At 41.0% G+C, this 13402-nt stretch overlaps 1 protein-coding gene across 2 annotated transcripts in view; it reads left to right on the forward strand.

The window, feature by feature from the left end:
• LOC137321425 (WD repeat-containing protein 7) overlaps nucleotides 1-13402 on the forward strand; it is a 644210-nt gene that overhangs the window by 156650 nt on the left and 474158 nt on the right. For both annotated transcript variants that reach the window (XM_067983813.1, XM_067983820.1), the window contains one exon: nucleotides 8723-8937. In XM_067983813.1, the coding sequence (XP_067839914.1) occupies nucleotides 8723-8937 (215 nt within the window). The remainder of the gene's footprint in view (nucleotides 1-8722; nucleotides 8938-13402) is intronic.

The following is a 13402-nucleotide window of genomic DNA, read 5'->3' on the forward strand; positions in this document are numbered from 1 at the left end:
AAATGTAGAAATCACTTGACCATTAGTCTAGATGAGGATCAGAATGTATAAATTTATAAGATTGTGCCAGTAACATACAATCTTTTCGGGCAACAATTGTGGCAAATTTTCCCACAAACTAGAGAAATATCTCAATATTTTCACCATCTAAATAATGTATTTCTATCTAACAAAAAGATGAGAGGACTGCAACTGCTTGGATTTTTTTTAGATAAGACTGCAAATGAATTGAGCAAGATAGCAAGAGACGATTCTGGATAACTCCAACACATTTCATTTCCCTGGGTTTTCTTTTGTGGGTCAGCTGAGCGTCTGACGAATGTGAAAACCAATCATCACGGTTAAGGATCTCTAAACTAAGCTACTGAGAAATCCACATAGATAGTGCTTCTCTTTGCCCGTACATTCCAGTTACTCCAGAGAGCGTAAATGCAGTTTGGCAGGGGCCAAGTCTCAGGCACCTGTAAGTGTGTGCAGAGGTACTGCTGGAATTTCATCATTTAAAACCACTGTAGAACACTGATGAAGCTTCCAGCTGCTTGTCTAGCAATGGTATGTTGGGTTATTTGGAGAAGCATTGGGAAGAATTCCAGGTCCCACTACTTTTCTAGGCCCCATTAATGAACCAGGCTGGCTGGTCAATCAGCAGTGCCCTGGCTCAATATTGAATTACCCAGTCTGCCACAGAGAGCTGATATAGTTCCAATATTTCATTAGCTGTCATGTCATTTTGGCACATCCTGCTTATCTCTTCCCCCTTCCTGGTGCTTTATCAGTAAAATATCAAATTAAAAGTTGTGTTTATAGGGCTGTGTAAACAGGAATGTTCTCTGTAAAATGTTTATATTTTTGAAAAATTAGCTTGCTCATTAGACACTTACAGGTTGTGCTTGGACTGGTTTTAGAAGAATCCTCCGCACTGTACCAATGTGCAATTTTCCACTCCAGATTCGTAATTCTTGTGGCCTGAGATTGGCAATTTGTATCATAGTGTGGGTAATTTTATGGTGATAACTTATAGAAATATTCTGTTGTTTCTTGCATTACAAATAGAGTTTGTAACAAGAGATATAGAGTGAGTTGGCTGCCAACCTGTTCCCTAACTATCATTGCTACATCCTTGGTGATTTATTATTTTCCTTCCTTCCCCTGGCACTATTGTGACTTCTCGACAGCAATATGGCTGAAATTAGTAATTCAGCAAGTGGAGATTTGCAAGCATATCACTTTACAGCTCTTAACTTGATATTGTTAACAGATATTGAGCCATCAAAGTATTGATCAGAAACATTTTTAAGTTAAATTTTACCTAAAATATTGACTGGATTTTTGTATGCATGTCTCTTCCCCCCCCCCCCCCCCCCAATTAGCAAATTAAATCAAATTTTACAAGATGGCCCTGGCATGATGTTATAAACCAATTTATGGAGTATGTAACAACATTGCTAAATAGCACACTGCATTGTTGTACCTGACATATGAAATGAGAAATCCAGTGGAGTATCAAATATTAGATGTGGGAGTAAGAGTGATGGTTGATTTGTTCTGAATTGTGTTTTAGGTAATATCTCTTTCCAGCACTTGAAGTGCCATAACCTACAAGGCTGGAAAGTGGGATTAGGCTGGGTGGCTCATTTTCGGCTGGCACGGACACATTGGGCCGAATGGCCTCCTTCTGTGCCATAAATTTTCTATGATCTCCTTTTGTCTGCTAGTGCTTTGGTCTGAATTTCAGTGCCCAACAGCATAAGCATATTTTCATTTTTATTCAAAAATATCCAAAATGTCAATAGCAATACATCAGGAAAATAGTTTGTCTGTAACAGCTTATTCAGGCTTCTGTTAAATGTGCAGGATAAAGGGATTACCAGAAAAGGCACATTCTAGAACAAATATACACTGTGTTAGTAAAACTGGCTTTTTTAAGATTACTCATACAACCAGAACTAGTCCAGCCTCAGCACAGCCCTGCAAGTAACATGGAAGATAATTCATCAAAGAGCAAGGCAAGAAGCTGGGGTTGTTCTCCTTAGAGCAGAGAAGGTTGAGAGGAGATTTGATAGAGGTATTCAAAATCTTGAGTCTGGACAGAGTAGATAGAGAGAAACTGTTCCCATTGGTGAAGGGTCAAGAACTAGAGGGCATAGATTTAAGGTGATGGGTAAAAGGCGATGTGAGGAAACATTTTTTACACAGCGAGTGGTTGTGAGGGGGTGGTGGAGGCGGATTCAATTGTGGCTTTCAAAAGGGAATCGGATAAGTACTTGAAGGGAAAAAATTTGCAGGGCTACGTGGATAGGGTGGGGGAGTGGAACTAGCTGGATTGCTCTTGCAGAGTGCCGGCACGGACTCGATGGGCCGAATGGTCTCCTTCTGTGCTGTAACCATTCTATGATTCTAACTACCATTGGCCTAGCCAAATACTGCTGTTGCACTCTGGTTGAGGATATGGAGCATGTAAAAGAACACCCTAGGTGAGAACAGCATCGCCAAATACACGCTCAGTGAGTACCTCGGTGAAATGATGGCGATAACAGTCAAGGTCTTCACCAAGTCGTTAGTGCTGCACTGCTTCTCGAGATGCTGAAAATCAGCTCTGGTCATAATGGCCCACAAACCAGACAAAGACTCTAATGACCCCAGCAATTACACCCTATCAGCCTGTTGAGCTGCCAGGGAAAGCTGCTGGAGAGATTCATCTCACACTGCTGATATACAGGGGCGGAGGGGGAAACAAGCTCTGCCCTTCTATTTGCAATACTGCACTGTCTGTGGGCCTGCAGTAGGTGGCAGCCCTTAGCAAAATTCAATCACAGTGGTTTATGGTGCAGGGGTCATTGAGTGGCGCTGAAGTGTACACCAGTCAGAATCGACAATCACACATTCCACCATATCTGGCGCAAAAACATCAGATTTTCCACGAAAAAATAATCTTTATAAAGCAAGATGTTCTTGAACTTATACTTCAAAATGCTCAGTTTAAAGCACACTTAAACTAAAATTGTATTCAAAAATGATATTGCTACAGTTAGTTTTATACGGATTGTATGAAGTTGTCCTGTAAGGGAAATAATTCAGAATATAAATCCTTTGACGTTAAAACTGAATGGAGTTGGTAGTCTAAGACTAAGCAGTCAGGAGTCATAGGGACACAGGAACAGGAGTAGGCCATTTAGCCCTCGAGTCTGTTCCGCCATTCAGTGAGATCATGACTGAGCTGTGACCTAACTCCATATACGCACCTTAGCCGCATATCCCTTAATACCTTTGGTTAACTAAAATCTATCAATTTCAGATTTAAAATTAACAATTGAGCTAGCATCAACTGCCATTTGTGGACGAGTGTTCCAAACTTCTGCCACCCTTTGCGTGTAGAAGTGTTTCCTAACTTCACTCCTGAAAGTCCTAGCTCTCATTTTTAGTCTATGTCCCCTAGTCCTAGACTCCCCAAACAGCGGAATAGTTTCTCTCGATCTATCCTATCAGTTCCCCTTAATATTTTGAAAACTTTGATCAAATTACCCCTTAATCTTCTAAATTCCAGGGATACAACCCTAGTTTGTGTAATCTTTCTTTGTCATTTAACCCTGAATGAATCCCACCCTGAATGTAGATGAAAGTGGGTAATTATAATGTAAGCTATTTTGATTGTGATGCTGTGAAAAAACAGCTGAAATTGAGCGTGCTTATGCATGAAACCGGCTTGTTTTACAAGGTTTCTGATTCTTCTTTTCATCTCATACGAAAGCTCCCAAGCTGCTAATGGACATTTTTTCAAGGGGGGCTTGATTGTAACTTTATCATTTCTTTCTTTTTGCCCCATTCTCTCCTGAAGACATATGCTAGTGTATGATTTCACAGGTGCTAGCTGTCCTTCAGTAGGGCACCCAAGTGGCCATTATTCCAGGAATGAGCACACCTAATTTTGTTGGAGCAAACTCATGAAGCTCTGGAGCAAAAATATACTTTTTTTATATTTCTAAAGCCATGTTTCCTGAGGCTCATTCACAGAGCACATCATTCTTGACATTAATGTAAGCAAAAAAAAGTTTTCAAAATACTTTAAAGTTGATTCCACTAAAAAAAACTCCCTGCTTCTGTCAACTCTGTAACCAAGAACACAGATACAGTAAGTCTGGAGGAAAAAGTCTCTTTCCTTTCCTTCTAGGTGTCTTTCTCCCTCACCTTCCTTTTTGTATTTCTTTATCTTTTCCTTTGCCTGTGTGTTTCTTTCTTTCCTCCTGTGTTTCTCTCATTTATCCTACTGTGTCTCCCTCACCTATTATTTATCTCTCAGCTCCTTCCTTTGTGTTTTTATTTGCTCTTTCCTTTCTTTCTCTCCTTCCCTTCTGTGTCTCTCTCCTCCATCTACTCTATATTTGTGTCTCACTCTCTTCTGTCTCTTTCCCTTCTGTTTGTCTGTCTCCCCCTTCCCTTCTATTTCCATCTCTCTTGCCTTTGACTCTTCTGTATATTTCTCCTCCACTTCTGTCTATTTCTCCTCTTTCCATTCTGTGTACTGTCTTTTTCCTCTACTATTCTTTTGTTCCCCTTTCTTCTGTTTCTCTGTCTCTTATAGTGTTCTCTCTTTCACTCTCTGGTTCACTCTCCTTCTTTGGTTATCTCTCTTTCCCCCTGCCTTCTTTCCTGCTTTGCTCTCTTCCCCCCCCCCTTTTCTTTCTCTTCCCTCTCTATAGTTTTCCATCTTTCTCTCTTTCTCTTCTCTCCCCCGACCCCCCCCACCCCATTTCTGGTTTACTCTCTCTTACTTTTTCTTATTTACACTCACTCTCCCTTCCTTTCTGGGTCACATTTTCCTTCTGCCTTTCTGATTAGATTTCTCCTTTTCCAGTTTGCACTCTCCCTGGTTTGCTTGCTCTCCTTTTCAGGTTAATTTTCTTATTTACTTTGCCTCTTTTCCACTTTGTGTTCTTTCTGGTTCACAATTTTTCTTTTCTGGTTCATTTTCTTCTGATTTAGATTTTAATTTTCTTATCTGTTCTCCACTTCCCTCACGTCCTTTACAACGCTCCAAGAAATCTGTATTTCTCCATCTCTTCACTCTTATGCATCCCCCACTCTCTTCACTTTATCATTGGCGGCCGTGCCTTCAGCTGTCTCCGTTTCTCCACCTCTCTCTTCTAAAACTCTCAAAACCTACCTCTTAAACTAAGCATTTAGTCACAGGTCCTAATATCTCCTTCTTTGGCTCAGTGTTTGTGTCTGATTATGCTTCTCTGAAGTGCCTTGGGATGTTTTCCTACATTAAAGGCATTATATAAATGCATGTTAAACTGAAACTCATCCCTTTGACCAAACTTTTGGTCACTGTTTCTAATCATTCCTCCCTTGGCTCAGTGTCTTATTTTTTTCTTGTGCCTCGGTGAAGCATTTCACAACATTTTTTTACTCAAAAAGTGTTATCTAAATGCAAGTTGTCAGTTCATTTTTTCTCCCTCCTTGCTGGCTCAGACAGGCTTTTCTCTCTTTTGTCCCTCTCTGTCTTCACTCCTCAATGTTTCTCCTCTTTGCAGCTTTTCTCTTACCCCCCATCTTCCAATTTCTAGCCTCTATCTTCTGTTCAGCTCTGTGTGGTGGGGGAGGGGTGGGGGGGGGGAGGGGTACAATGAAGAAGGATTGTGGGATTAGAATAAAGAACTTCTGGAGTTCAGCCATGGCTGAGGGAGCAGGCTGGTTTGTTGCAGCAACATGAGGGAATGGGCCTGGTCCTTGGCACCAGAGTGAGTATGTGGGCAATAGTAGTGAGATTGAGCAGGCTGGGTCCATCACGGCAGTGGAAGAGCGCTGCCCACATCTGGGGTCATTGTAGAGCTGGAGGGGATGAACTTTTACCAACAAAGAGTGGTGACTAACCATGACTGATACAACATACAGCCAATCAGAGAGAACTATAAGCCCTGTTTCTCCACATCCGCCCCCCCCACCAAAGTGTAAGTGCACCACAAATTCCTAATGTGTGAAGGGCACTCACCACAATGCAAATTTGCATTTTAAAGTTGTAAATTTGCTAAGATGTGCACATTTGCAACAGGATGCCCACCCAAGTCTTTACATGTGAACCTAGACAGTGAATGGTGTCAAACAATTCTACAGAGGAGCATCACAGCTGAGCCTGATTCTACCCTCATTTGACATCCACACATGCTCTTTGTAGCAGAGGTTACTGAATAGCAATCAGGAGTGGGAAGAGGGTGATTTCTTTTTTTCTTTTCCTCCTGAATATCTCAATTAATTTAGGTAGTTAACCGAGGCGATTGGCAGATCCAACAAATTTGTAAATCAGTGATCTGCCAGAAAGGGGATTAAGTGCCTGCGAGTGACTGATGAAGCATAAGGGTATCATATCACAGACATTTTTGATTTAAACATAAGGCAGTTTTTCTCTCACTATAGTGTTCTGACACACTGATCAAGTCTATGAAAGACATGTCACATCCATCTTCAGGACCATAGATTGGTTTTACTCATTTCTATAAAGGCTACTTAAATATGATCAGTATCTGCCTATTTAAAATTCATTGCTTAATACGTTATCTAGCAAGAAAGCAATAGGTCAGCATTGGCCAGCTGCTATTCATAAGGGTTCAAAGGATACTGCATTGTCCACGAACAAGATAAATTTGCGCTGAGGTTTCACTCTGTGACCATCCTTGCATATGAGAACATAAGAAATAGGAACAGGAGTAGGCCATACGGCCCCTTGAGCCTGCTCTGCCATTCAATAAGATCATGGCTGATCTTCTACCTCAACTCCACTTTTCCGCCCTATCCCCATGTTCCTTGATTCCCTTAGTGTCCAAAAATCTATCAATCTCAGTCTTGAATATACTCAATGCCTGAGCTGTATTTTAGAAGTAACTGGCCATGTTTTTTTTTTGAGATACGGCACTTTGGAATCAACGTCATTTTTTAAGTCATCTTGCTGAGAAATATCCTGAGTTGATGGAAGAATCCAATTTCTCAAGCCTGGGGTACATTCCTTGTGCCAGTGTAGAGAGATGTATGTGGCACAGATAGGTGAATGAATATGAAACTGACTAAAAGAATATGTATGGATTCCCAGAATATCAAAGAGAATAAAGTTATGACATATGTATGATTTGGAATCCTGCCTTGAATAAAATTGCAATAGTGAGATTGTCACAGCATTGTTACATAAATTTTGAATATTAATGTTTTTTAATTTAGATTTGAAAAATTTTGCTAATGAAATGCATAAGCCTGACCAGTCAGTTTCTTGCAAAGCTAGGAGTACCAGTTGATTATGGACCTGAAGGTGTAAAACACATCTTCCAAAAGCTCAACTAATGTGTCAGAACGAGAGTAAATCCATCTATATTTAATTTCAAATGCCTCTCCAAGAATCATTTACTTTGTATAATGTCTTAGTTATACCTTGTGATTCAAATACTTATCAAATAGTCATTATTTTTAAATGCAGGACTATTGTAGTCATTATGTGCATTGTCAGATTTGTTGATGGTAATCATGGCATTGTTCTGGCCGTTAATGAAATTCTAGGTACAAGAAAGATGTTTGTTATGATCATAGCTTTGTGTAACTGCAATTCAAGTATAAAATACAGACATTTTAAGTAGGTTTGAAATTACCTTGTTTTGTGTTCCAAATCAAAGTGTTCAAATTAAACTGAAAATTATTAATGTACAATGGTGACATTTATTTATAGGGACATCCAATTTGTAAACTTGTTTAAAAAAAAGGGTATCCTGGGTGCTCTAACAGGTGGAAGTAATACATGTCCACACCAGGATATATTGGAAATCTGTCTCCTGGTTATATCTTCGGTGAGCTTTCCATCTCTTCTCCTTGATTTTAACTCTTCTTGAATGAAACGGCATCAGGTTTCCCTTTCATTGTCAACTTTTCAGCCTGCAGCTCTTCTCCAAAGCCAATTTGTCCGGACCCTCCCCCACCTCCAGCACCGGTTCACTTGCCACTGGCAGAACCCATTCATTACAGCCCATCACCCTATTCGGTTAAAGACCACAGGAGGTCAGAAGTCGCTCAGTTGCCATGGTTTTTTTAAAGCTCAAGGGGGGGGGGGGGCATTGTTAAAAGTATCACCAATTAACCCTTTTATCCTAGTTTGAGTTGAAGCAAAAAAATAAACATTGAGAGAAAATCTGCTGAATCATGCTAATTCCCCATGCTAATTGCTTATTTTGCAACAAAACGTGGGGTTGGGGAGAAAGAAAACATGGTTGATGATGAAAGTAATGACATCTGTGTATATTGACAGTTATGCCTCTCGAGTCAAGATGCTGGTCATTTGGAAAAATGAACATGTCGATTTGGGGCTTCGGACATGGGATGCCTTTATCAATGAGTTTTACACAGTTGTGCATTTTTTAATGCTCATATTTATTTGAATGCTGCGTTTGAGCAAAAAACAAAGCAACTTCAAATCTGATTCAAGATGCATACATTTATTCCATACAGCGCAGCAATTTACAAAGATATGAGAAGGTTAAAACTGAAACAGAGGTATTGCATACAATATAAGAATCCTTAGAAAGAACAGAATGTGAATTGGCTGGTCACATCCCCTGCACCTTTCACAAGCCATGTACAATCAGTATCCATCAGCATCCTGCATTAGTTTGCATAAACTCCAGTTTTGAAAAGAGTGATAGTGGCAACTGCAAATAATGCATCACAGATTTTTCTTCTCTTTCTACAGGTGCATTAGACCGCTGTGTAATGGGAATTACTGCAATAGAAATCTTGAATGCCTGTGATGAAGCTGTTCCAGCTGCTGTAGACACCCTAAGTCACCCTGCTGTAAACCTAAAACAAGCCATGACTCGACGGAGCCTCACCGCTTTGAAACATATGGCACACCACAAGCTGCAGACATTTGCTACCAATCTTTTGGCCTCTGAAGCCGCTGATAAGGTATTTTAAAATTCTAGTTTCATTTTCTCCCTCTGCAACTATATTTTGTAGTAAAATGTTAAAAAAAATACCTAATACTAATTAAAATTGATTTAGTGCTGATTTTCATGTATTTGCCTGAAATGTCTTGATGGGCAATGGAAGATTTTTTTAAAACTTTGATGAAGGCTAAAGCCTATATTGCAGGGCACTGCCAAGGTTGAAGAAAATGGGATAAATCAGTAAGTGATGACAAACTTGGGTATTAAGCCAATAGATTGAAGAAGGGAAAACCGGGGTGGTGACGAGTTCCACAATTTTGGGATTCTGGGAATAGATTAGTTGGAGGATAAACTGGTGCAGTGAATCTGGATTCCAATACCATAAGGATGCAGGAAATATACGTGCGGTGTTATATTTGGAGCATAGAGAAGAAAATGGAGCGTTGACCATGTGCAATGCTTGCATGTGCAAAATTAAGATTCATTAAAGTTTTATATTGATTTCTCTTTAGGCTATTGTAATATTTTAAATGAGTGCCAAACTTATATTGATTTGCATCTCATTTTGTTTGCATTATGCAGAATATGGAAAATATTAATTCTAGTGGAGCAAAGTGGTTTTTCTTCAGTGCTAAATATGAGTTGTAAATGAACATGTTTAAAAGTGAATCAACAGACTTGCAATACAGCATCTATCTATAACCTTTAGGTGATCTACTTGATACCGTTCATTCACCACATGCATTATATGTAGTGTTACAATTACAAGTCCCACTTTTATTTTCTGTTGTGAATTTTTAATAGCGCTGTTTTATAGTGCAATTAGAGATAATAGCGGTAGAAATTGCAAACATTACTCAGGCTTCCAAACATGAAAATATATGGTCTGTAAAGCCCTGTTGGGGTCTAGAGCAGCTGCAATTATTTCTTTACCTATGTGGTAACAATTATGGAGTAGAAAGAAAAGGAGCAGCTGAGCTGATGAAGGATTAATCACTTTATGAAAAATGTATGCAGCCACTATCATCGGGGATTTTGCAATACTCCTGTGCAGAGATTGAAGCTGCTGTTGAAAGCCATGCATCCTCTTGCAAAATAATAGAAAAGTGACACCCTGTTGGTGAGAGAGGTTTCCTGCTTCTGTCAGGAGGCTATGCATTAGAAATGAGGATATTTTAAAACAGCTCACAAAATAAACTACAGGAAGCTCACAGATTATGAGCAAATGAGTTGAACTTGCAGGATTTCAAAAAGTAACTCTTTAGGAATTTATAGGTGTGATGTATTGGATCTTCTTGGGGGATGTATTTTTGTATTTTTGCACCGCTCATAAATGCAGAGGTTTTATCAAAAGTCAGATGTGCAGTTTCTTATGCCTAGTAGACAGTGGAAAGGTATTGGGGAGATAGGAGGTGAGTCACTTGCCACAGAATACCCAGCCTCTGACCTGCTCTTGGTAGCCACTGTATTTATGTGGCTGGTCCAGTTAAGATTCTGGTCAGTGGTGACCCCCAGATGTTGATGGTGGGGGATTCGGCAATGATAATGCTGTTGAATGTCAAGAGGAGGTGGTTGGACTCTTTCTTGTTGGAGATGGTCATTGCCTGGCACTTGTCTGACGCGAATGTTACTTTCCACTTATCAGCCGAAGCCTGAATGTTGTCCAGGTCTTGCTGCCAGCGGGCACGGACTGCTTCATTATCTGAGGGGCTGCGAATGGAACTGAACACTGTGCAATCATCAGTGAACATCCCCATTTCTGACCTTATGATGGAGGGAAAGTCATTGATGAAGCAGCTGAAGATGGTTGGGCCTAGGACACTGCCCTGAGGAACTCCTGCAGCAATGTCCTGGGGCTGAGATGATTGGCCTCCAACAACCACTACCATCTTCTAGCTATGACTCCAGCCACTGGAGAGTTTTCCCCCTGATTCCCATTGACTTCAATTTTACTAGGGCTCCTTGGTGCCACACTCGGTCAAATGCTGCCTTGATATCAAGGGCAGTCACTCTCACCTCACCTCTGGAATTCAGCTCTTTTGTCCATATTTGGACCAAGACTGTAATAACGTCTGGAGCCGAGTGGTCCTGGCGGAACCCAAACTGAGCATGTTATTGGTGAGTAAGTGCCGCTTGATAGCATTGTTGATCACACCTTCCATCACTTTGCTGATGATTGAGAATAGGCTGATGGGGCGGTAATTGGCTGGATTGTATTTGTCCTGCTTTTTGGGCAATTTTCCACATTTTCGGGTAGATGCCAGGGTTGTAGCTGTACTGTAACAGTTTGCTAGAGGCGCGGGTGGTTCTGGAGCACAAGTCTCCAGCACTACAGCCGGGATGTTGTCGGGGCCCATAGCCTTTGCTGTATCCAGTGCACTCAGCCGTTTCTTGATATCACGTGGAGTGAATCGAATTGGCTGAAGACTGGCTTCTGTGATGGTGGGGATATCGGGAGGAGGCCGAGATGGATCATCCACTCAGCACTTCTGGCTGACGATGGTTGCAAAGGCTTCAGCCTTGTCTTTTGCACTCATGTGCTGGACTCTGCCATTATTGAGGATGGGGATGTTTACAGAGCCTCCTCTTCCTATTAGTTGTTTAATTATCCTCCGCCATTCACAATTGGATGTGGCAGGACTGCAGAGCTTTGATCTGATCCGTTGGTTGTGGAATCGCTGAACTCTGTCTATAGCATGTTGCTTCCGCTGTTTAGCATGCATGCAGTCCTGTGTTGTAGCTTCACCAGGTTGGCATCTCATTTTGAGGTACACCTGGTGCTGCTCCTTGCATGCTCTTCTACACTCCTCATTGAACCAGGGTTGATCCCCTGGCTCGTTGGTAATGGTAGAGTGAGGAATATGCCAGGCCATGAGTTTACAGATTGTGCTGGAATACAATTCTGCTGCTGCTGATGGCCCACAGCGCCTCATGGATGCCCAGTTTTGAGCTGCTAGATCTGTTCTGAATCTATCCCATTTAGCACGGTGGTACTGCTAAATTATAAGTAGATCATGCTACAAACTGTTACAGTTCCTTATAAATCAGAAATGATTTGCTCCAGAAAAAATTACAGATTACTGGAAGATAAAATACATTTTTCTGCTTAATGTATCTCTAGCCTAGCTTTCCACATTTCAAACATGTGTAACATTGCTATAGTTGATAAATGTGAATTTCATTTATTTCATGTTGTTGACCCAGAGATGTCCTTGATCCTGTCTGTCTGTACATATGCATGCACTCTTTTTACAAGGGTCACTAGATTACAATCGGGCAGGAACACTGACTAATATCTCTAGACTCCACACTCTTCTGTTTCCTACTCCTTCCTCTTGACGAGGGATATTAAACACTGAAGCCAGTTATAGTGGCCCCACTGCCACCCTAGCTGAAATTAGCCAATGGCAGACTGGTGATCAAATCTAAAACTTCCCTGATCTGTTTGACTCAATACCATTTCATGTAATGCTTTGGCAGATCTCCAGTAGTCACATTAATTTTTTTTAAAATATAAGTTTTGGCTGGGCATCTGTGCTGTCTTGCAAACTTGGCTAATGGTCTGAACGAAGATAACTGTCCTGGACACTGACAGACCCAGCCTGCACTTCCTTTTAAATAGTTGTTATGCATGCAGTCAACTGTTCTCTTACAGTTCCATGTTTTCTTCTTAATTTTTCAGTTGTTTGATTGTAAGAACATAAGAAATAGGAGCAGGAGTACTCCATAAGGCCCCTCAAGCCTGCTCCACCATTCACTAAGATCATGGCTGTTCTTCAACCTCAGCTCCATTTTCCCGCCCGATCCCCATATCCCTTGATTGCCTTAGAGTCCAAAAATCTATCAATATCAGTCTTGAATATACTCAATGACTGAGCATCCACAGCCCTTTGGGGTAGAGAATTCCAAAGATTCACAGCCCTCTGAGTGAAGAAATTTCTCCTCATCTCCGTCCTAAATGGCCGACCCTCTATCCTGAGACTATGCCCCTGAGTTCTAGACTCTCCAGCCAGGGGAAACATCCTCTCAGCATCTACCCTGTCAAGTCCCCTCAGAATCTTATATGTTTCAACAAGATCACCTCTCATTCTTCTAAACTCCAGAGAGTATAGGCCTATTCTACTCAATCTCTTCTCATAGGACAACCCTCTCATCCCAGGAATCCATCTAGTGAACCTTTGTTGCACCTCCTGTCGAGGCAAATATATCCTTTGTTCGATAAGGAGACCAAAACTGCACACGGTACTCCAGGTGTGGTCTCACCAAAGCCTTTTCCAATTGCATCAAGACTTCCTTATTGTTGTACTCCAATCCCCTTGCCTTTCTAATTGCTTGCTGTACCTGCATGTTAACTTGCTGTGTTTTGTGTTCAAGGACACCCAAATCCCTCTGAACATCAACATTTAATAGTTTCTCACCATTTAAGAAATATTCTGTTTTTCTATTCTTGCTACCAAAGTGAATAACCTCACATTTCCCCACAT

The sequence above is a fragment of the Heptranchias perlo genome, chromosome 1, assembly GCF_035084215.1.
Source record: "Heptranchias perlo isolate sHepPer1 chromosome 1, sHepPer1.hap1, whole genome shotgun sequence".
Classification (NCBI taxonomy): domain Eukaryota; kingdom Metazoa; phylum Chordata; class Chondrichthyes; order Hexanchiformes; family Hexanchidae; genus Heptranchias; species Heptranchias perlo.